The following is a 22,920-nucleotide window of genomic DNA, read 5'->3' as shown; positions in this document are numbered from 1 at the left end:
AAAGATTCTCTTGCAATCATGCAGGAGATGGGAGATGCGACGAGAATGGATGCACGAACCCTTGTTGCCTTCCAACCGGGGATGAGAAACGCCCGGGAGAAACTCCAATGGGTGTCAGCGCGTGTTACCACGTGGCCGGAAGATATTGCATACTCATTGTTTGGTATGTTCGGCGTCAACCTACCTGTCATTTATGGCGAGAAGAAGCAAAAGGCGCTCGGGAGGCTCTTGCAGGAGGTCATAGCTCAGTCGGGCGACATTAGTGCGCTGGACTGGGTGGGGCAATCATCCGAATTCAATAGCTGTCTGCCAGCCGACATTACTTCATACAAAGCACCACCATACACCCTGCCATCTCTGTCTGAAGACGGCATTCAGACATCAATCTCCTCGCTCCGAGATGTCATGGCTGTAGATTTGGTTCTAAAAATTTACGCCCGACTTGACAACTTGAGCGCGCCTCGTTTCGGAAACTGCAGACTTCATCTGCCTTGCATCGCATTTCGTATCACAGCAGTCAAACAGAGTCGTGCGGAAGACCAAGAGATATATGAAGTCAAGGCCGACGGGCTTGATGACCTGCTGATCACCACAAAGGACAAATTGAATCAGTTCTCATCACCACGACCCACTATGCAGACCTTATTGCTTGTTCGTCCGTGGGATCGTTATCTGCTCGAGCTTCCTCACTTTGTGGAGCCGTCTGGCTTGGCAGGGCTTCCTGACGTCGCCGACGACACGGACAGCGAAGAGGAGTATTGGTCTCCGCTCAGCTCTCCATTACAGAATTCGCCCGGCGAGTTCCCTGAGGCACAGGAGTCGGTCGATTCGGAACTGAGCGATCGAGCCTTGCGATTGATCGTTCGTCTTAACCAGCCTTTCAACGCGTTTTTGCTAGCGCATCAGCGCGGCGGAGAGTACAAGAGAATCGCGTCAGATCATGATATTATTGCACAAGTCAAAGATCCTTCTTCTATTCCGGACATGGTCAAGATGCTAGAGATATTGTAGCGACATGCATTTTGGGTGTTATTTATATCAATAATCCACATCTCTGTACGAAGATGAGATTCAGAGTCCAGACTTCGGTCTCCTTACTGCGAAACACCGAGGCTATGACGGGTACGCGCGTCACGTAGAAACTCGAACATCAATAAGCAGGAGCTCGCCAGCCTTCTATTATCGAACCCAAATTATATACCATCGTCATAATGGTAGTCGACTGCACCAGGAGAGACTATCTGTTGAACTCCTAAACTCTTCCTTATCAGATATTGTTTTCGTAAGACAGACATCTATCATGCCCGCTCGCCGCAGATTGGCCTCTGTCGGATGTTGTACATCTTCCAGGACTTCGTTGATAAAGGTCGAACGATGACCCAACCACAAGAGTTGCAGCACACCTATGTTTGGGATAGCAGCCTGACTGTCGTGCGATGCATGAAATGCTCTTGTCATATGTAGCGCCAGTCCCAACATTATCACCGATGCAGATGCCGCGAAAGCCAACTAGAACCATTTTCGATGAATAGTCATCGCATAGATATCATCACGAACTCACAGGAAGAAGGTTGATCTATAATGCTCCATTAGTCATTTAAAAACAACATCTGCGCAGTTCACTTACGTTGAGGCGTAGGGCAATAAACTCCTCGTTCACATAAGCTGTCCCGTTGCCAGGGTCAATTCCTCCATTGGCTGTGCCCATTTGTCCCGCTAAACATGTGGCACAGAATGAGCGAGAGTTTAAAAAACGTCGAACGTATCCCTTACCTAGCCAGATGAGTTGTGCAGCTGCTCTCGCAACCGCGAATTCTAGTTCATCCGGTCTCAAAGTGAAATTAGAGATTGGAGGAGAATTGTCTCGGAATTGTGTAGATTCCTCGGTGAGATTCAAGCCTATCAACGACATGATATACCTAGAAGTCAAGCCGTACGTGAGACATTTTAACAGTGCAGTCAAAGTTTTTGGCCTACTCGTCCGCAACAGAGAGTTCGGTGATTTGTGAAGGTGTACCATCAAATGTAATCCCGCTGCTGCTATCCGGGGTAGCTAAAGCACTGCCGATCTAAAATTGACAGTATGTCATTGAGCTCGAAGTGAGCGCCGTATGACGCACCTGTGTTTGCCAACTAGTATTCGACCACCCGAAGTGATACATTTCCCATTGCGTGGATGGCTGCGATATGGACGCAGGACTCAGTAGGCTGTTGGTTTGCATGTTGACTACCCCATCTGTAGTGTTCGCTGACAGCGAGCAATATACGAAATAGACCTGGATGACGTATGGAGTGGCAATGTCAGGGATAGCTGCAGAACGTATTGTTATCGTGACTGTGTTACAAATAAGCAAACGTACCCCAAGTCATGTTTACAGCAACCTCATCTTGTACTGAAGGGTCGATCCCCAATAATGTGGAGACCATGAGATAGACACCAGGAAGCTAGAGTCAAATTGTTATTCAACTTCTATAGTGGGCGCAAACTAAGAGAACGCTTACCTCCGAGACGCCACCGTAAGAATCTTCATATTCCATCCATGGAATTATATGTATCTGATCTGACCCTGTAGACACTGTCAGCGTGATAAAATATCACCGCAATCACAACCACCGACAGAGAGTGCTCGCATTAAGCACGCGAGTGGCAACTGGCCCAAACGGAACGATCGCTGTGCTGGTATTGGCAGAGTATTTCACATTTGGAACCAATCCGCAACTCGAGGCTACCGTCGTTGCGTTCACAGTCGCATTCCCAGCTATAACGGTTGTTTTGAGGGTGTCGTAGAGTGTGGTGTTGGACAACCCTGCGGACACGAGTCCAGTCAAATGATTGACAACTGGTAGGGATGTGGTAATGGGTCCCAGGTCCGTTAAATAGCTATACGACGAATCGTCTAGCCATCCTAGTGTTGTGGGTACCGAAGTCGTCATAGAAGCATTGAAGGTTTGAAACTGTAGGAGAGTAGAAGAGGTGACATGGAGCACGGTTATGCTCGCAAGGTAGGCTGCCACAGCGGAAGTCGTCCACCATGAGGCAGGGATGTCAGTTTGTCGCCAGACACCAGTGAGTGCAGAACCGAGACCCGCCCACGCGCCAGAGATGTCATGAACGGCCGTCAATTTCACACGGCGTACGAGTGTTCTTGAAATCGCAAGCCGTTGGGTAAAGAAGAGCAGAACAGCCGTGTATATCTGGATCAAGTTATATCATTGGTGTATCGTTAGGATACTGTGGACGCTGTGGATACATACGGTATAAAACGCTTGCAGTGAAGCACTAAGCACCACAGGCCAGAAATCATTGTTTGTTGGTGTGAAAGCGAAAGTTACATGGTGTTCCCAGTGACGGACATAGAAGAAAAGAAGGACGATGTGGATCATGACCAGCATGCCATGCATGATGTAACATACGCGTGGTGCAAACAAACCATTGCGCGCGTTTTTTGAAACAGTTTTCGAACGAGCCTTCCAGTCCGCCGAGGGGGAGATTGTAGTTGTCGGCACGCAACAGCAAGCATTCGATCGACACGATACACAGGTCCTCGACATACCGAGTGAGTGTAGTGGATGTTAAACAGGTAAGTACTAGTCAACTGGCTGGTCTCCCTGGAAGTGGCCCTGAGACCTTGATAGAAGTAAGTCAGTCATTCCTTGGATTTTCTTCTTTATATGTGAAAGCATGGCATCGATGTTTCAAACTTTGAAGTGAGGGTGATGCGGCAGCCAACCTGTGTCGTAAAGCGGCCCATTCAAATGCTCCCGCCGAGGACGCATTAATGGATTTATCGCTTTTGTTTTTTTCCATACCGTATTGTTCTACGTACTACAAGGTCACATAAGCCAAGTAATAATGATCTGATGGGCATCCCTACACGACGCACATCAATCAACGACTCATATGCAACTTGAATCTAACTGAGCCACTCGACATACTTCTTAGATAATTATACCTGGAGGGATGGATTCAAAGTAACACTTGAGAGTAAGGAGGGAAGCACAACATCCATACTGTGCAGCGCCCATGGACAGGAGCGTATCGAGTGACCCATTGCGTCCTCATCGCAAGTCCAGACACGGTTCGGCCCGTTCGGGCCTATATTTGTCACATGTATCTGGTCATAACAGTTTCGGGCCAATTTCCTGGCCGTTCCGTTGGTATTGCAATCTCATTATTCTCCATAACAATACTCTAGCAGGGTTCTGCAACTTTCCTGCATTCCTTGTTCAATCCTGATTTAAACATACTCTGTCGATTCCATATGGCCACTGATTTCTGGGCCAGTTCGCACTAGTGAGGAGGATCAAAGTCACGAGGCATAAGAAGCTTATGGTGGGTATCATAGCAAACGATGGATAGTGGACCGCGCTACCTTGAAGGAGTCTCGTTCAGATGACTTACAATACGTGGATGATCCGGAGTACCTCGATTTCTTTGCAATTTTCTTTGCGAATGGTGAGTGTAATACACCTGCGAATGCGGAGTGACGTTCAAACTTTTCTAGTTATAACAAAGCTAGGAAAAAAGCTCAACTTCAGGCAACGCGTCATCGCGACAGCCATTGTATTCTTTCGAAGATTTTATATCAAAAACTCGTATTGCGAAACCGACCCATTCATTGTCATCGCAGCATGCTGTTACGTGGCTGGAAAGGCGGAGGAGTCGCCCGTGCACATCAAGAATATGGTAGCAGAGGCTCGCCTTTTCTTCAGCCGTGTGTTTCAACACCAAGTATATCTGTTTGAATACTAATATCAAGTTGCACAGAACAGCCGTACGGCGTGAAATACTTTCCATCAGACAATTCCAAACTCGCCGAGATGGAGTTCTACCTCGTTGCGGACCTCGAATGTGATCTCACTGTTTTTCATCCATATCGCACGTTGTTGTCCCTTTGCAAAAAGGAGAGCTCAAACGACTTGCAGACAGAGGCTGGTGAAGTGGGAGTGGGAGTGGACGATGGGCCACGGTATTGGGGAAGTGGTGATGGGCAACTCGAGTTGCCAGATGATGCGTTCCAGCTAGCTTGGTGAGCGGATTTGTAGGAGGAGTGTCTCATAACTGACTCTAATCGTAGGTCTATCGTCAACGACACATATCGCTCAGATCTCTGCTTGCTTTATCCTCCCCATCTACTCGCCATTACGGCACTCTATCTCGCTGTTGTTTTACACGGTCCAACTAGAGAGCTCCTCCAACAGCAGTCTCATTCAGTCGAAGCAACACCAGTCCACAATTCCCCGAGAAGATCGTCGCGACAAAATTCTAGTACATCATCGAGTCACTCAAAGAAACACTCACAGGACTTTGTTGCTTTCTTTGCTGAACTTAACATCTCAATGCCATTGGTCGCCACTATTGCACAAGAAATCATTTCACTATACACACTCTGGGAGCGGTACCTCGAAGATTCAGATCATGTTGATTCTGCAAGAGGTACATTCTACGGACATGCGTCGGCCCAGACACAACCGACAGCGAGCCATAGCGGGGTATCTACGCCCGTGGAGAACCTGGACGATGCACAGAGGCCCCATGGTGCTACGCCGACCTTCTTGCTGCAGGTCTTGACGAGGATGAGGGAGAACAGGTTGTCAGATATGGCGCATGCGTCTTCTGGGAGGCATGTTGCGGTGAATAAGATGTTAGAGCGGACACAGGCTGCTGGGTGATTAACTATACCATCTTCATTTACATCGCTACGCATGTATGTACGTTTTGTATTTCATCTGATTGACTAGCATAAAACCCCTTCAAGTCTTGGTAACGTCACTACACGTGCGATGGACCATTGACTCGATCAAGTATGTACTAACCCCAGCTAGACCTTGATCAGGTAACGTTATGTAAAATTGGATGTTCATTAACGTTAAAGTTCACCTCGATGCAACCTCTCACCCTTTAGTGCTAACAAATACTACTAGCTCGACAAGCGCTGTACAGACTGCTCTAGAGTCTGCCCAATGTCAAACGAACATTCTGACCCCAAGCCCTGTATATGGAAACGATACAAAATGGCACATTCTTATTGTTGAAACAGACCTGCTTTTGTATGGATATGTCATGGTGATCGTCCTACAAATAGTACCGCCAAGCCATCATGCCTCGCGGCCCGCCATGAGGCTGGATGGTCAAAGCGGATGGGCTTAGGGAATCCGGGCGTCTCGTAAGTGCCGGTTATTACCATCAAAACTGACGTATAACGCTTGCAAGGCAGTCTCATACTCCGAATCTCCATAGGGTCTAAAGGCTACTCAAGAATCGTTTGAACTACAACCCAATCGTCGTCGAGGAAACTCGCAAAATGCAGTTGCAGGTGAGCTCCACGTCCAGATCTCCTTGTCACGAAATGCAGACCTGACCGAGGCCCAGAGCATAATCTACTCCAAGCCACCAGCCATCGTCACTTTCTTGCTACTAACGAGCCTCCCACTCGTCGATCCCACATGGGTGGTGCGATCTCTCTGCGCGACTCACCTTGGGAGGCGCCTACTTCGAGGTTCCAACAGGACCCTCATGGACAGACTCTATCACGCACTCTCCTCTACTTGTCTTCGTGTCCGCCTCTTACTATTTCCATTCCCTGCACGTTTGCGGTGCGGAACATTCCCCACGCTAGAAGCGGAAGCGAAATATTGGTGCATTGCTGCTCGTTACCGACGCCACCTTGCACAGTCTAGTGCTCGCCGGCCACCGCAAGAGACATCTGAGATACCTCTCGTGACGTACTATACACCACGTCTTCTACCTCAATACCGCGACGTACAGCACCTCGACGAAGGAAGCAGTGTATTTTCTATACCAGCCAAAACGTTTTGCAAGTGGCATAGGATGGTGTTTCGGGGATCGGTGAGTCCTCCGTCTGACATTGCTGCTCAGAAGAAGTGATGCCTGCTTGGTGTTTGGGATCAAAGTATCACCCGACGCATGCACAAGCAGTTGTGCGCATGAAGTATTACTCTCACAGAGACCTGAAAGAAATGCAGCGGATTGCGCGCCTTCTGTCAGACGAGCAAGTGTTACGCCGGCCTTGGTCACCAAAATATAGCGAACTTTGGAAGCGATGGTTGGATACCAAAGGTCCGGACGTAGTCATCGTGTTTGAGTGATGTAAAACAGTTGGGGCTCAGGTATTTTGCAGCATCACTGCCGCAACTTGCCGCACCACTAACGCATCACAACGAAACATACATTTAATGCTCATTTCCGACAACTACTGTAATCATACACAAGATAATTGACCTATCAGTATTACTCGTCGAACTCATCAACTATGCGCCTCTCGGACATGCCTTTGAGAGGCTGAATTTAGAGGTCTGTCTGCGATGGACGTAGACGTTGATCTGGAGTGCCTTGGTATACGAATGTTCGAACTCTCGTTGGCCGCAGGTGCTGCAGGGAATGAACAATGGGGAAAAGACGCCGGCACGCACCAAGACTGATGGAACCCATATGAGGGTCTCCCAGTGCACTGGAATCATGGTGACTGAGATCCGTATGCACCAGAATTTGAAGAAGAATCTCATATTCACGGTGGCGGGAAGTGAGCCCGAAGTCGTTAAGAAAGAGAAACATACCAAAAAGCCCAAACCGCAGCCACGGCCACGGCCAAGGAAGGTACATGGAAGTACTTGACGTGCGCAAGGATGAGCGTGCTGTTGTGCTCGCCTGCGACTGGGGTGCGTGATATCTATCGATTTATATGAGGCGACGATGTCAGCGAACGGGCGAGCTCGGCTTGAAATGAAATTACCTCGCGCTTTCCTTGACGCGCGAGGCTCTTATTTTGCACCTGAACGCATGATTGTTAGTTCGTATATCTTATGATGAAGGTGCACACGTACACATTTCTCCTTTGTGCTGAGAGCCCACTCGTCGAACTCGGGAGGAGTGTCTACGGCAGTCGCATTTGCATTCTCGACGAATGCCTCGCTGATGATGTTCACACATCGGGGTGAACGATATTTAAAAGAGGTTTATATGTTGTACAAAATGTGAAGACAATATTTAATATTTAAACTAACATAAAGATGGGTGCACGACTTCAAATTTTGGTGGTGTTTTGTGTGTAATCCAAAATATCAAATATTCACAACCATATTCCCACAGACAATATGTCAACAAACATAAGAAATATAGTCAGATTTTTCATGTCTGCTTCAACTTAAAGTTCAATTTCCATGTAAAACTTTGGAGAAAACTTGAAGTTTTACAGATGACATGACATTAAAACTCGATTTAAATGTCAAGCTTTGGCAAAACTTCAAGTTTTCTCCAAAGTTTTATGTAAGAATCAAACTTTAAATTGAAGCAGACATGGAAAATCTGATTATATTTATTATATTTGTTGACATATTGTCTGTGGGAATATGGTTGTGAATATTTGATATTTTGGATGACACACAAAACACCACCAAAATTTGAAGTCGTGCACCCATCTTTATGTTAGTTTAAATATCAAATATTGTTTTCACATTTTGTACAACATATAAACCTCTTTTAAATATCGTTCACCCCGATGTGTCATGGCGAATCCTTGGTCGCTTTTCAAGTTAGTAGCCGTGTCTTTCAGGCGGCCCGCAGCGTTGTGGTTGACTGGCGGGTAGTAAGGTTGATTCCATCTGGCGATGAAGACCAATTGCTAGTCAAGGCTGCAGAGGTGCATGAATTGCTGAGAACAATGCATACCATGGACAATGCTGTAGGTATACTTGGTAAGAAGGATGCGTTGGTGCGGTGCGGTAGTGCACAGCCACCAAATCTCAGACTTACCCCACCCTACCGCATCACTACCGCACCCATGAAGTACTATATTCACTGTGATACTATAATTCTTACACAAAAACATGTACTATGGTATTTCCTAATCATAAGTCATGTCTAAGACCTTTGTGGACGACGTAAACATGTTATATACACATATAAGACACTTGTTGTGTAGGGTGCCGCAGGCACGATGCGGCAAAATCCTAAGGCCCAAACAGTTGTTGTAATGCTCGCTGTACCTGATAATATACTTTTGTTTGTTTACCTCACATCTGGGCTTTTCGCATGAGATTTCTCCTCACCCTCCTACGCTCGCCGCCCAAGCCTTCACTCTTACCCCACTGCAAATATGGCACGCGGCCCTTCTCTACACCTGCGACCCCTTCATTTGCGTCCGTGAAATCCAGCATTCCCCAGATAGGCAGCTCTAGCTCACCCTTGACGATCACCCGACAGCGTGCAAGGATAGTGGGCGAAACCGGGGTGAGCATATGCATGTGCGATGAGCTAGGCGAGATGGCACGAATGAGAGCGAGGCCATGGCAAGTGGAGGTCGAGGGTACGGGCGGATATCTGGCTTGGACGTATGGCAATTCCCGGGCGCCAGACGGGTCTAGATACACTGGATCTTCGGTTCCAGGTTCGCATTCGACAAGACCAACGATCGCGCCGTTTAAGACGTTGGAGATCTCTGAGGGTATTACGTCCTCGTATCCTGCACCAATCAGGATGACTTGGTCAAATGCCCGACTCCAGTCCACCTCGTACGGATACCGGGCACAGAGAGGATGAGAGGTCTCCCATTTGGTTGCTGTCATTTGACGAAGAGGAGCGGATGGATATGGAAACGACATCGATGTAATAGATGGAAAGATAGCATAGAAATAAGACAGGATGTTCAAGTTGCGCTGGTCGACGGCATTAAAATGCGCATTTGCTAAATTTGGTGATATTGCTTCGAGAGTATGCTGGAGCGCCTTGGTCGGCGTGGACTGGAGAATGTCATAGGCTGGCCAACCCTTCTCCTCCGAACCGACGACCTCAAACAAGTGAGTAGCCTCGGCGAATTCTTCGATCTTGGCATTTAGGTTAGCACCGAGACCCTTTGTCCACCCCATTGTATTGACCACCAGGGGAATAACGTCGGTGACCCTCGTGTCGATCGACTCGTCATCAGGCATCGAAGTTTGGATCTCGAACTTGTACGTTTCGAGGAGCGCTTGAACGGCCGCAAGATAGTGTGCCGGACTGCACCGTGGTGAAGTCGCTCCAACGTAGTGCGCTCGGTATGGAAGGCTAGGATGTGTGAAAGGCGGGCCTAAGATACAAAGATAGTTGAAGGGCGCTAATGAGTTAATGTAGTGATCACTCACCAAATACCGGTGTATCTATAATATTTAGGGCGACCAAACCCCCAGGTGTGAATTCAGACTGCCCTACGTCGCATTCAAGATATGCGACGCGCCGAAATCTATAAAGTATTGTTAGCGGTGTTCATATGTATTGAATTCCAAACATACCTTGTTAGAAGCCTGTTCAAAAGCGTCCGAGCAAATGTACTTTTTCCGGACTTTTTCGGACCCTTGACAACGTACACTGAGGGTTGTATGGGATCCGCTGAAGATGGCGGCGTCTCTGCCGCGCTCAGGGCAATACTCCACGATTCTGGTAATACGAACGGTAGCACGTCCCTGTCGCTGTGCGTCATCTGTATGATAGGATAAATTATACTTTACATACATTCAAGTACAGCACACGTACCAAGTTCACGCCGGGCCGTATAACCTCTGCCGAGCTTCGCTGCCAACGCGAAGGTTCGAAAACTCCATCAAAGACGCGATATACCCGTCCGAGACCCTCCACTCCCGTATCGAGCGATCGAATTGCCACTACAGCTCCGCCGTGATTCTGTCTCACGCGAGGAGGGAGAGAATATATGTCCAAGTCGGTATGTACGTTCGATGAGGCGCATTGCAAGATGGGGATCGGAGCAGAACGAGGAGCGAACACATGGTGAGCTGTCTTTGAGGCGGACAACGTTACACCGAGTATAGAAACAGATCCTTTCAAAACCGTAAGAGTAAATATCCCTAGAAGCGCGAGTGTGTCCTCTCGGTCGATGGAAAGCACCGAAGTCTCGTTTTGCAAGCCCGTGGTACTGGCTTCATCCGCGGAGAGTTCATAAACGTTAATATCACGAGTGGGTTTGAACGTGGACAGCTGGGAAGGCTCAGATCTCGAAGGCTGGGGGTACATCCCAGTGCAATACTATGTAGCTGCGAGTGATCATAGTCGTACAGCAGCGAAATTGACTCTGAGAATAGAAAACTTGCACAGCCACTAAAGTAGTTCAACGCCATCAACATTCACCAGGACAACGCTGAACACGCATCGAGCACCATCATTATTAGCATTCCTTCGTCGCCTGCAAAGCTTGTTTTTTTTTTACCTGCACACCGACCACCTTTCGTTTCTCATGTTTTGACAGCTTTCTTGGATTGTACTCTTATAGAATCTTCATCCTCTCAGGCCAATATTTCGTTAAATAATCACGTACAATATGCAAACACAAGACCACCAGCGACGTTCACCGAAGCGCCAGGACACTTTCGACCTTCGTGACCAAATTATGGCCGACGACCCTACAGCATCTGCACATATGCACGCCCATGCAGATGCAACCAATACCTATGCAGGCGCTTCTGATGAAGAGCATTCTGTTCTAGAAGATGACTCTGATGGCGAAGAGCGCGAGATAGAATATATGGACGAAGACGACGACCGTTCGTCTTCACTTTCTATTCCAAATGAATCTATCGACTTTGATTTGGTCTACTCGCTGCACAGCTTCGCTGCGACCGTCGAAGGTCAAGCCAGCGTTGTAAAAGGTGATAGCTTGTTCCTTATGGACGACAGTAACAGTTATTGGTGGCTTGTTCGTGTGCTCAAGACACAGGACGTCGGATATATTCCTGCAGAGAATATTGAGACGCCCTTTGAACGCTTGGCCAGGTTGAACAAGCACAGGAATGTGGACGTGAGTCCTGCACCATCCAACAATTTCAAACTCGTGACTTTCCTTCTCAGCTTGCACACGCGACACCACAAGAACTCCAAGAAGACGTCGAACGCGTGCGGAATAATCTTTCTTCTCGCGCTGGCTCGCACCATTCCCCTTCTCCTACCCCTGGTTTTCCACCTACAGGTGCTGGGCAAGGCAAAGGTGTCACATTTACAACTGCACGGTCTGTACACCGATATCCGCCTGCTGTCTGGCATGAGGAAGACGAAGAAGAAGAAGACATAGAGTGGGATGACGGTGCATATGAGGAAGAAGACCCAGACCTTGCAGAAGACATGCTTGTTCGACAGCGTCAAGGTCAGATGGGCCGCGATGAGCAGCAGGATTCTATGGGCATGCAGATGGAGCCGGATGACGGAATGAGCTGGGATGATAGCGTTGCAGAAGATATGCAAGCACAAAACGCGCAGAAGAAGATAGAGCGACAGATGCTTGTGGCGCCTGATACTCTGCGACCTAGCGGCACACCGGAGAGACAACAGGCGCAAATCCAGGTACAACAGCAGCCAGAGATAATAATCACCGAACAGAGGCAGCAGGAGGAACAACAGGCACTTGCTCAACAAGCTTTACGCCATCAATCTTCACGCGATCGTATCACTGTTGATGTCCTTTCGTCTTCACCGCCTTCATCTAGTAAGAGCATTGATCCCGCCGAAGTAACCGAAACAAGAAAACTCTCCGTGACGCCTTCAATTGCTCGTGATGAGCCAGTCAAACAAGCTTCAGCACCCAGCGGCCCCCTTCTTCCGAGCGCAATCATGCAGAAGCAAGAGGTCGAGCGACAACGCACCCGCGAGGAAATTGAAGTTCTCGAAGAGGCCTCGAAAAAGAAGCTCAAGAACAAGTCTCTACAGCCCATCTCGAATACCCCAGTCCAGAAGCCTGTGCAGGCGCCTGGTAAACTTCGCAAAGAGCAACGCGACACGACAGATGATGACGCAAAGGAGAAAAAGGAGAAAAAGAAAGGAGGCGTATTCGGACTCTTTGGCCGCAAGAAGGATAAAGGCAAGGATAAAAATTCCATCGAAACCGCTTCCAATGAAACCCGCGGGTCTCAAGAATCAGGGCAGTCCTCCAGCAACCTTCACGGACCCGCACCTGAACCTCCGATGTCCCCTGTCACTGCATCAGCCATGCAACAACAACAGCAAGTTCTTCGCACGCCAAACGATTCGAGGACGCCAACGAGACTTCAGTCACAACAGACGCCTCAGACACCGCCACAACAAGTACAGGCTCAGGTGTCGCAGCATGCGTCACAGCTGCGCCAGCGGGATCAGCAACAACAGGCACTGTATCAGCAATATCTCAATCGTTCGCCGTCATCGCCACCGGAAGCGCCTTCATACGGATTACAATCTGCTTCCGCTGTCTTATCAAGCTCGAGTTCGTATAATACCTCTGCCACCTCTGCCGCTGGGCTTGGGCTGGGCTTGCCCTCCTCTAGACCACGACCCGGCTCCCTCGTTCTTTCGCCCACTGCTGACGGACAAGGTGTTGGTGTGCCTGAGCTCAGCGTCATCCGTGTGTTTGCAGGCCAACACTTGCAGACCGAGGCGACTTTCAAGACTGTTCTTCTCAACGCATCTACTACTTCAGCCGACCTCGTTCGTCAAGCTATTCAACGCTTCCGTCTCCCCGCTGGCGAGGACGGAGCAGATTACTACCTCACTATCAAACAGGTGGAAGGTTCATCTGCAGATCTGCTTCCGGAAGAAAAGCCTCTCGGAGTCTTCGAGTCGCTTGTAGAGGCCGCCATGGAATTACCAAAAGTCAAGCGGAGCAGTGTGGGCAGTATCAGCTCCATCTCAAGCAACCTCTCCATGCATCCCGCCATAAAGAAGTTATCCATGAACGACTTCAGTGACGACTCCGTTGTCAAATTCTACCTCAACAGACGCCGTGATGGCGCAGATGACAGCGCCACGACAGAAGAAGGTGATGAGACAGTGCAGGCTGATACGTCTCACGATGTAGCCGAGGGTCTAACTACCTCGGTGAGCAGTGTCAACGTGACTCCTGATCGTTTCAGCTCTCCCTCGTACCGCTTCACGTTGCAGCTTGTTATCCATCCCGAGGACCTGCCCGATGATATGGTCTTCGACCCAGTCACAGAAGCCATCGTATTCAAGAACACGCTACGTGATAGAACCCATTCTACATCATCAATTTCTTCTGGTGTATCACAGGGTCAGCGCCGAAAAGTCTTTACCTTCCCGAAGAATGTCACTGTTGCTGAAGTAATTGAACTGGGACTTGAGCGTTTCGGCATCTTGGAAGGTGTCGTTGATGGTGGTGACGAAGTTGAAGATAAGATGACGAAGAGGCGGAGTACCAGCAAAGTCCGATATGGTCTCACAGCTGACGTTGGAGGGCAAGGTAAGAATACACATACACTTAGCATAAATGGATTTGAGTGCTGACTTCGTTGGTCCAGAACGAGAACTATCACCTTCAAGTAAAGTTACCGATGCATATACTCGTCCTCCCAGTTTCCGCCGAGCTCAGGAAGGCAAGCGCAGATCTATCGATTCTGCTCAACTGCTTGGAAGCATAGATGATATTCATATCGATGATCCTGTCTTCATTCTCCGCCGAGCAATCTCTTATCGAACATCATCGTCTCGTCATCGCATGTCCGCGCCCCTTGATGAAATCGCCCTTCAACATTTCCGTGATTCAGTTTCTGGCTCTAGTCTCAGCTCTGATAATCAGACTTCGGGTACTGATGAAGTTAAACCGAGGCAGCTGTCAAGACAAGAGATCATTGCAGCACAGCGCGCCGCATCGCGAGCGAATCAGAAGGCCATTCTTTCGGCCCAGATGAACTCACTGCGCGGCGTAGATGTTCTTCTACCCGGAAACGCCATGATCCGCAGCTCCAGGTATGACGCTGGAGACAAGATGCGCTATTCATACGTGCAAGACGGCGAGTCGTTTGACATCAGTGACATTGTCGAGCAAGAGTTTTGCGAAGGCAACTCGGCACAAAAGAACGACTTGCTAGAAGGCGTCCTCGGGCGCAATAAAGAAGGCATGAACGAGAAGATTGATCGCGTACTGAACAAAATCAAAGATGGTCGACTTCACGCTCAATATGTCGTTGCGGCCTCGAGTCAGTCTGACGGTCTTCCCTCTGGTGGCTCTGGCTCTGCACCCTCAGAATATTCCGTCGATGATGCCGTGACTCCCCCTTCTGGTTCTGACGGCAGGACTCCCACACCGCTTGCGAGTAGTGTCACTGGGGCTCGACGCGTTGCATCACCAGTGTCTGACATATCTCGGACACCGACACCTACTGCAGCAGATGGCCGACACAGCCGCACCCGATCTACTACCCCGTCATCAAAGCAAGGAACAAATGCTCCTCGCCCTATTCGTCAATCGTCGATCGCTTCTGTCATGTCAGAAGTATCGACGTATGCTACCCCCACTGGACAGCTCATCAGCCCCCCTGAAACGCCGCGTATCAACACCACCCCCAAACCGCAAATTCCCAAGCGACCGTACATTCCCAAAGATGACTTCGGTCTCTCGCATATGATGGCGATCATTGAAATTGCTAGTGCAGCACCCAGGGTGCCTCAAACCTCTGTACACCCAGTGGACGAGTCACTGTTTGGAAAACCAATAGATATGACGACTCTACACCCAGATATTCAAGAGATATACGCGGGTGCTTTCCAACAACTTGATGAGATGGATAAGGTAAGAGATGTGTTGCTGATCGAACAAAATGTTTCGTGCTGATACACTTGGATAGACATTAGATGAATACCTTCAATACGTCATTAGCGCTCGTTAATTATTGATGCAATTTGTTAGCTTTTGGTGTATATATTTGCGATTTAATATTTATGATTTCATTGCAGCTGCATGTATTAACTTAGTCTTCTAGCAGGTCGAATGACGGGAACATGAGCGGAATAGCAACCAAAAAAAACTTGTAGACTGATATTTCGGGGCTCGTCTTTATCAGTGAATACCGCACATCGTACGTGCATCAACCTATAGATCGTAACAAAGTCCGGGTGCCTCCCTAAGATATTACTAACTGCAAAAGCTCTTCGTCGTCTATGTATAACGGACTGCATTTGATGTCTCTGTTCGAGATGCAGACGGGATCCTTGCAATATTGACGGTGTTCCGGACTCCCAAATTTACTGGGAGGCTCAAACATGCGGAACGTGTCAAGATCATTCAATATGTTTGCCCGCGATAGAGCCCCGAATGATCCAAGCACGCGTCAGTGGTCTTACACCACTAAGAGACTCTGCAGTTCATGGTTACATGCAGAAAAGAGGATTATATAGATGACCACGAACTCTGTATCATTCACCCATGACGACATCTACTTCATTCATGTCTATCCCGCTGGCGGATGCAGATGACGTAAAAATATCTGCCCCAGCTGCGAGCGAATCAATAAGCAGTGCTAGCTTGGAGGGTCCCAAAGTTGGCTCCTGCAAAAGTCATGAGGATCGACTCATGTCTGGAATAATCATCTGCTAACCTTCCGTATTTCCTCAAGGTCTTCCTTGAATCCTTCTGCAAGGGATGACATCCAGAACTTCCTGAATTTATCTTTCATGGCTTTCTCACGCGCCTCGTAATCCGCAGACGGATTTGGCGGTAGAAAAGGTGGTATTTCAGCACTGGGCAGGGAGGGTGAAGGTGACCTTTGTCGAGGGATGTCTTTTTGTTTAGGAACTTTCAGACCGTCGGTCTGCATTTGTTCTTTTATCATGGATGTACGAGCGTCATCATCATCTGATTCGGAGTCGCTATCTGAGGATGTAGATTCAGACGACGAACTCGTGTCGGATTCAGGTTGTTTGGTTGGGAGAGGTGCCGGCTTTTGCGGTATAGATTGCGTGGATTCATCCGAAGATGAATCATCAGACGAAGAGGAAGAACCGGAAGATACGGCGCGTCTTTTACGTTTCCTGTTCCTCCTGCGAGCAGCAGGCTTTGGTGCTGGCGGGCCCATCTGTCGAACTTGAGAAGGATCAATAAATTTCAGCGTACTACTTACAAAGTTGTGATTACATAATACTGATCATATCTTTGCAGATCTTTCACTTCTTCACGCGCACGATCTACGCGAAATCGACTTTAAACACGATGAGTGGCAAGGTTGTCGGGGTTCTTGGTGCGCGTGAGCTCACAGCGTTGAATTCTCTCGATTTAAGCGCTCATGATATCTACCAGGCTATGTCTCTAGTTTTTTATCGTCTCCTCTGACTTGCTTGTTCTAGGCGGAGGTCAGCTCGGGCGAATGTTAGCCGCTTCGGCGGCCCTGCTCAACGTCGATATAGTATTCCTTGACGTTGGAGAGAATAGTCCAGCAAAGCAGATTGTGTCCCCGCGATCTCCCCTTCTTGCTCACATCGATGGATCTTTCGTAGACCCAGAAAAAATCAAGGCACTGGCCAGCAAGGTCGACATCCTAACTGTTGAGATTGAGCACGTCGATACGAACATACTTGAAGAGATTCAGTCAGTGCCCGGAGCTGTCATTCATCCCAGTCCGTCTACGGTGAAGATTATCCAAGACAAATTGATACAGAAACAGCACCTCCAGAGTCACCAATGTCCCGTGTCAGAGTTTCTCTGTGTCGAGTCCAATGTCACATCAATACATGAAACTGCGGAAAAAATTGGCTTGCCATTCATGCTCAAAAGTCGCACGTTGGCGTATGATGGGCGGGGAAATTTTGTTGTTCGGAATATTGCTCAAGCGGAAGAAGCTATCTCTGCCCTCGGGAATCGTCCCTTGTATGCCGAGAAGTGGGTGCCATTCGTGAAGGAGATCGCTGTCATGGTAGTGCGCTCCACGACAGGGGAGGTTCGCTCATATCCCGCTGTGGAGACCGTTCACAAAGACAACATTTGTCATTTGGTGTTTGCCCCCTTGCGGAGTCGCGATCCACATATTGCTATTCGCGCACAGAGCGTAGCCGAAGCCGCAGTCAAGACCTTCCAGGGCGCTGGTGTTTTTGGAGTCGAAATGTTTCTCATGGAAGACGGTAGAAGATAGTTTCTCTGGATTGTGCGAACCAGTCTAACCTACCGATTCTGTCAGGCTCTATCTATATCAACGAAATTGCCCCTCGGCCACATAATTCTGGACATTATACCATAGAGGCTTGCGAAACCTCCCAGTACGAAAATCATCTGCGCGCCATACTGTCACTCCCGCTTGGTTCCACGTCACTAAAAGTGTCTTCAGCTGCAATGCTGAATATCATTGGCGCTTCATCCAACATGGCAGAAGTCACGAATTTCGCATCTGAGTGTATCAAGACAGATGGTTGTGCGGTCCATCTGTACGGCAAATCGGAGTGTCGCAAAGGACGTAAAATGGGACACGTCACCGTCGTGGGCAACTCAGATTCAGAGGTCCGCTCTCGCCTGCGACCACTGTTAAAGGCATTACCGTCAGGGAGTACTGAAGAAGAACTTGCTCTATACGTCCCAGAGACCCCCGCACAAGGCAGCGGCTTTTCCCACAAATACCCGCTCGTTGGTGTGATCATGGGCTCCGATTCCGACCTTCCTGTAATGTTGCCGGCTGCTCGTATCCTGGATCGGTTCAAGATTCCCTATGAACTCACCATCGTCTCTGCACATCGCACACCAGATCGCCTCGTCGAATACGCAAGGTCAGCGAGCTCAAGGGGTTTGAGGACGATCATTGCTGGAGCAGGTGGTGCAGCACATCTTCCTGGCATGGTTGCTGCCATGACCGCGCTTCCTGTCATTGGAGTTCCTGTGAAAGGAAGCTCTCTTGATGGTGTTGATTCGTTGCATAGTATCGTGCAAATGCCAGTAAGGGTCTTTGAGTCTTTATGTGATTCGTTGACGTCTGAGTGTCACCACAGCGAGGTATACCTGTAGCGACGGTTGCAATTAACGGCGGTATGAATGCTGGATTGCTAGCTGTGCGGATTCTCGGGGCTGGTATACCTTATCTGTTTGCAGACATTGATGTGTATCTAAGAGGATTAGAGAGCGAGGTTGTCGCAAAGGTTGAGAAGCTGAAAGAAGTTGGCTGGGAAAAGTACGAGGTGAAGCGATGATGGTGAAGATCTGCACTCCCGTTTCGGAAGATGTTGTTGGTTCTGCAGTACGTATGCATGCATGCATGCGCTGCACTATCATTGAAGGAAATTACTAATTAAAGATTGTGACTTTACTATGTGCCTCGAACGTCTAGTCTCCCTCTCTTTTGAGGTCACTCAAACGTGTTCTGAAGGAAAGGATGGTTTGTTATATGGTAATCTAACGAGGGACAGGGCAATAAATGAATTCTAAATGAATTACTTTCTGAGACGATCAACGAGAGTTTCCGGGCGAGGACGCGCAGCGTCTTCCGGCCCCGAGGGACTAACCTGAAAGAGAGAGGTGAGCTGCGAGGGAGGGTGGGATTCCTCGCTGCGATTGATGTTTCAGGTGTCCTCCGGGTCCTGCTGTGGACTTTTGAGGAGAGCGAGGATCTCGAATCGTGAACGATGAAAGAAAAGGAAGAGGAGGGAGGGGAAATAAAACGAGAACGACGAGAAAAGTTCTGAGTACTAACGGTCGTTGTAGCACGGAGACAAGAGGCGCCGTGCCACGTTAGCCGTTCGCTCGAAGACACAGCTCTATTCCTCCGCTCGTGCCTCGTTACATAATAGACTAACAAACAGCGCATGTCGATTCCACTATTGGCAGCGGCGCACGCCGCAAACAGATCAACGCTCGGTAGATCGTCACAGGTACCAGGTCAAGCCTAATATCTTTGGTAGGAATCCTACTACTGGTAGTAAGTTCAATTGAGAACGTTTGAAATAACTTTCAACCTCTTCCGAGGCATTGGGTAGTAGCAAAGACGCCCTGGTTTCATCTGATGCTTCTGCGGTACATCGCAAGGCGAGTATCGGGGCATCCCAATTGCATTATCGAGTCTCACAATTGAATATTGAATAGCTGATAGCGAAACATAAGATTCAGAGCAAGAACATGGCAATATCTACATAGTTATGACGTCATATTTCTGAACAAGACCCTTGAAGAAATATTGTGCATGATTAGGTATATTTACTCCTGTGCGTTCACTTCTGCATCATCAAGGTGGACCTGAACTAGACCAGCCTCCATCGCCATAGAACGGAAGATAGAACTCTTGTTCTCCAGCAGCTTCTTTGGAGTATCAAATTCTGCAATCTAAATTGGCCAATCAACAACAAATTAAGGATGAATATCCTTGGAGTATGCTTACCCTCCCAGCATCTAGAACAAGAATCCTATCAGACTCCATGATCGTATTCAAGCGGTGCCTATAGAATCATGATTGGCACTGATCATCAACGATGTTGGACATGTGACATACGCAATAGTTAGAATGGTCACATCGCGGAAGATTGGACCCCGGATAATTTCTTGAATCGCTCGGTCGGTATCTAGGTCAACTGCAGATGTTGCTAGAATCATGCATATTAGTCTTGCAGAATAACAAGATGCCGCTCGTACGGACCTTCGTCGAGGACGAGCACTTTAGTCTAGGGAGTGTCGGCGATGAAAACTCACAACCAGCCAAAAGAGACGCTCGTACCTTGCGCAAGAGCGCCCTCGCGAAACACAAGAGCTGTCTCTGACCTGCTGAAAGTGATGATCCGGCCTCCTGAACCGGAGCATCTAGTCCCCCAGGGAGTGAATCGACATATGCCTTCAGATGGGCCTATAGAAGCGTCGTTCGTAAGCATCAGAAGTACAGACATACTTCAAAGACGGACATGTTCCAGAGCAGTCCATATATCAACATCCTGATGCTCGCCAACAGGGTCAATGTTCTCTCGCAATGTCCCCTCAAACAAATCTGGGTTTTGAGGAACAATGGATATCGCGGACCGCACTATTGTTGGTTTGATCAATGGGTGTCCAAGTATCCAAACGGACAGCTCAAAGAAGACGCACAGTCATGCAAGCCAAGTTTGGTAATGTCTACTTTGTCAATGAAGATAGCTCCGGATGCAGGCTCGATGATCCGGAAGAGGGCAAGAAGAAGCTGCAAAAGTATCGTCACAGTCCAACAAAAGAAAGGAAATATCTTACCGATGATTTCCCTGCCCCAGTCCGGCCACATATTCCGATGTTCTCTTTCGGTTTCTAGAACATCTCGAGTCAGCGTACATGTAGGAGAAACCTGGCGGAATGACTGACTATGGTCATGGAAATATCCTTGAGGACTAGATCAAGCCCGGGCCGATACCGTGCTGAGTAGTCCCTAAATCAAACAAGTTCAATACAATTTCGTGCATACAGCGACAGACTCACCGGAATTCAACTTCCCCAGCTGTGGGCCACTCAGAGGTGGGCTTATTCTCAGGGATCTCGTAAGGAGCTTCTGGCTCAAGGTCTTTGGCGTAGTGGACAATACGCTCGACGCTAACCACATTCTGTTCTACTTCACTTGCGGAGCGGACGAACCAGTTCTGCGACCGTTTAGTTACCAACGCCTCAGAACAGAGAAAAAGCCACTCACCAGTGAACCTGTTGTGTTCAAAGCATATGACAGAACTAGACCGACCAATCCTGCATCAACGTTGCTGGTCATGACGGCAGAGACAGCCAAAACAGCAGTGACGAAGATGATCACTGCTCCAACGAACTCCAATCTTACTGCAAGCCATCGGATTGACGGCAGTACTAGGAAGGTAGCACAACTGGTTGCGATCAATACGACGAGCATTGTTCGCAATGAAAACGGCTTGTTGTTCGTACGCCGGATAGTCGAAATTCCAGCCAGGGATTCCGAGAACCACGCAAAGATGGGTGAGCGGGACACCGCATCCAGACGCTTGAGTTCCCGTGACGTCGCGAGATAGTACCTATTGATAATATCAGGATGATTCTGGAAGAAGAACAAAGCCATTCATACACGGTGATCTTGTAGTAGAACCATGCCAGAGGAACGACGGCGATCAAGAAGGGCGGGAAGCTGAACCCGATGACCAATAAAATAGAAGCGCAAACCGCGCTTGTGCGTATCAGATTTTGGATCACTCGCGCCAGGATTTGATCGACAACATATGTATCACGAGAAAACAAGTTCAAGATACTGCAACAAGAAATTGTTAGAACTCAGAAAGCCTTCCACAGTTTACTGATCTGGACGCACCGTCCCGTTGGCGTTGTCTCAAAAAAGCTGAGGGGCGCACGCATGACCGAATGCAGCATCTGAAAAATAGATGAAAAATTCATCCATACTTGGAACGCAGCACTAACCGAATCATGAAGGTGCTTGAGCTCCGAAGCGAGCAGAAAACCCAAATCAGAAGCGCAGCACATGCGCCTAAGCAAATGGCCATCAAATTGGACAGACCATATCCCAGGAAATACTTGTCGGTCAATCCCGCGTTGGCACCCATCTCGCGGTTATGCTCGCCCCAAAGCCTGAGCATTACGGTGACATGACAGATACCATCTGCTGCAGAACCGTAGCGAGTACAAAGATCAGGAACCCTTTTTTCGACGCTGCTTGGAGGTACTGCGAGTACACTTCCATCTTGACGCGGCCCTGCATCACTGTGCTCTTTCGTGATGCCATCGGAAGGACGCGTCGCGCAGCTTGGGCGGCATAGCGAGGACAGCTTTTGTGAAACTTTCTCTACGCGATACCTTCTCTGATACAGATTCAAGTTCTCCAACAAGGGTGGCTTGCATGTCCCCCTCGCTTGTAGTGGAATGTGGACATGCCGCTGGACCGTCAGGTGTTGGTCGTTCCAGAGTTGGAACCGCTCCGTTAGCATGACCGTGACTGTCATAATCTCAATTAGATTGCATCGACATCATGATTGAAAATATACCACACAATCTAGCGCACCCTTACACTATCCGGATTCGTACATCAACTCATCGTACGAGCCACTGTCCAAGATAATACCGCGGCGCAGGGAAACAAGTTGATCGAAATACTTGAGGTACGAGATGCTGTTTAGTGGCAAGACTCGCGCTTTGGTTGCGAGTAAGCCTTGAGGACCGATAACATGATCTGTTACATAATATCATTAGAAGGAAGTCAGTC

At 48.6% G+C, this 22,920-nt stretch overlaps 9 protein-coding genes across 9 annotated transcripts; 5 read left to right on the top strand and 4 right to left on the bottom strand.

Annotated features, from left to right (window-relative positions):
- Positions 1 to 546: 546 nt before the first annotated feature.
- On the top strand, positions 547 to 1,013 carry F5891DRAFT_1056388 (uncharacterized protein; the record flags this gene model as incomplete). The annotated part of the gene is made up of 1 exon (XM_041362694.1): positions 547 to 1,013. Exon 1 carries the CDS (start codon positions 634 to 636, stop codon positions 1,009 to 1,011), a length of 378 nt encoding a protein of 125 aa, XP_041221417.1. The 5' UTR covers positions 547 to 633.
- A 95-nt stretch (positions 1,014 to 1,108) lies between these two features.
- On the bottom strand, positions 1,109 to 3,717 carry F5891DRAFT_643431 (uncharacterized protein). Its single transcript, XM_041372616.1, has 10 exons — positions 3,256 to 3,717; positions 2,619 to 3,195; positions 2,503 to 2,567; positions 2,361 to 2,445; positions 2,121 to 2,311; positions 1,978 to 2,069; positions 1,774 to 1,919; positions 1,628 to 1,716; positions 1,562 to 1,576; positions 1,109 to 1,509 (listed from the first exon to the last, which is right to left on the bottom strand). Exons 1-10 carry the CDS (start codon positions 3,550 to 3,552, stop codon positions 1,207 to 1,209), a joined length of 1,860 nt encoding a protein of 619 aa, XP_041221416.1. The 5' UTR covers positions 3,553 to 3,717; the 3' UTR covers positions 1,109 to 1,206.
- A 440-nt stretch (positions 3,718 to 4,157) lies between these two features.
- On the top strand, positions 4,158 to 5,773 carry F5891DRAFT_1056372 (cyclin-like protein). The gene is made up of 5 exons (XM_041362693.1): positions 4,158 to 4,294; positions 4,347 to 4,456; positions 4,506 to 4,715; positions 4,769 to 5,030; positions 5,079 to 5,773. The coding sequence occupies exons 1-5, from the start codon at positions 4,263 to 4,265 to the stop codon at positions 5,671 to 5,673; spliced, it is 1,209 nt and encodes a 402-aa protein (XP_041221415.1). The 5' UTR covers positions 4,158 to 4,262; the 3' UTR covers positions 5,674 to 5,773.
- A 744-nt stretch (positions 5,774 to 6,517) lies between these two features.
- F5891DRAFT_959477 (uncharacterized protein) lies at positions 6,518 to 7,110 on the top strand (the record flags this gene model as incomplete). The annotated part of the gene is made up of 2 exons (XM_041375657.1): positions 6,518 to 6,850; positions 6,916 to 7,110. The coding sequence occupies 2 exons, from the start codon at positions 6,518 to 6,520 to the stop codon at positions 7,108 to 7,110; spliced, it is 528 nt and encodes a 175-aa protein (XP_041221414.1).
- A 1,769-nt stretch (positions 7,111 to 8,879) lies between these two features.
- On the bottom strand, positions 8,880 to 11,086 carry F5891DRAFT_1114624 (uncharacterized protein). Its single transcript, XM_041363766.1, has 4 exons — positions 10,529 to 11,086; positions 10,288 to 10,475; positions 10,141 to 10,238; positions 8,880 to 10,085 (listed from the first exon to the last, which is right to left on the bottom strand). Exons 1-4 carry the CDS (start codon positions 11,021 to 11,023, stop codon positions 9,034 to 9,036), a joined length of 1,833 nt encoding a protein of 610 aa, XP_041221413.1. The 5' UTR covers positions 11,024 to 11,086; the 3' UTR covers positions 8,880 to 9,033.
- Positions 11,087 to 11,121: 35 nt separating this feature from the next.
- F5891DRAFT_1280893 (uncharacterized protein) lies at positions 11,122 to 15,762 on the top strand. The gene is made up of 4 exons (XM_041370438.1): positions 11,122 to 11,804; positions 11,855 to 14,231; positions 14,290 to 15,560; positions 15,616 to 15,762. Exons 1-4 carry the CDS (start codon positions 11,328 to 11,330, stop codon positions 15,655 to 15,657), a joined length of 4,167 nt encoding a protein of 1,388 aa, XP_041221412.1. The 5' UTR covers positions 11,122 to 11,327; the 3' UTR covers positions 15,658 to 15,762.
- Positions 15,763 to 16,183: 421 nt separating this feature from the next.
- On the bottom strand, positions 16,184 to 16,599 carry F5891DRAFT_983854 (uncharacterized protein; the record flags this gene model as incomplete). Its single annotated transcript, XM_041377374.1, has 2 exons — positions 16,184 to 16,315; positions 16,366 to 16,599. The coding sequence occupies 2 exons, from the start codon at positions 16,597 to 16,599 to the stop codon at positions 16,184 to 16,186; spliced, it is 366 nt and encodes a 121-aa protein (XP_041221411.1).
- A 320-nt stretch (positions 16,600 to 16,919) lies between these two features.
- Positions 16,920 to 19,186, top strand: F5891DRAFT_1056360 (uncharacterized protein). Its single transcript, XM_041362692.1, has 5 exons — positions 16,920 to 17,004; positions 17,111 to 17,881; positions 17,938 to 18,683; positions 18,737 to 18,981; positions 19,072 to 19,186. Exons 1-4 carry the CDS (start codon positions 16,977 to 16,979, stop codon positions 18,932 to 18,934), a joined length of 1,743 nt encoding a protein of 580 aa, XP_041221410.1. The 5' UTR covers positions 16,920 to 16,976; the 3' UTR covers positions 18,935 to 18,981; positions 19,072 to 19,186.
- Positions 19,187 to 19,815: 629 nt separating this feature from the next.
- F5891DRAFT_1175396 (P-loop containing nucleoside triphosphate hydrolase protein) lies at positions 19,816 to 22,660 on the bottom strand (the record flags this gene model as incomplete). Its single annotated transcript, XM_041365713.1, has 15 exons — positions 19,816 to 20,060; positions 20,116 to 20,173; positions 20,227 to 20,317; positions 20,371 to 20,395; positions 20,449 to 20,574; positions 20,630 to 20,748; positions 20,811 to 20,901; positions 20,949 to 21,002; positions 21,057 to 21,120; positions 21,171 to 21,328; positions 21,379 to 21,724; positions 21,775 to 21,954; positions 22,015 to 22,073; positions 22,122 to 22,188; positions 22,236 to 22,660. 15 exons carry the CDS (start codon positions 22,658 to 22,660, stop codon positions 19,935 to 19,937), a joined length of 1,989 nt encoding a protein of 662 aa, XP_041221409.1. The 3' UTR covers positions 19,816 to 19,934.
- Positions 22,661 to 22,920: the final 260 nt, after the last annotated feature.

The sequence above is a fragment of the Suillus fuscotomentosus genome, assembly GCF_016647785.1.
Source record: "Suillus fuscotomentosus strain FC203 chromosome Unknown F5891scaffold_61, whole genome shotgun sequence".
NCBI classification, from domain to species: Eukaryota; Fungi; Basidiomycota; class Agaricomycetes; order Boletales; family Suillaceae; genus Suillus; species Suillus fuscotomentosus.
This window is presented reverse-complemented; position numbering and strand designations above follow the sequence as displayed.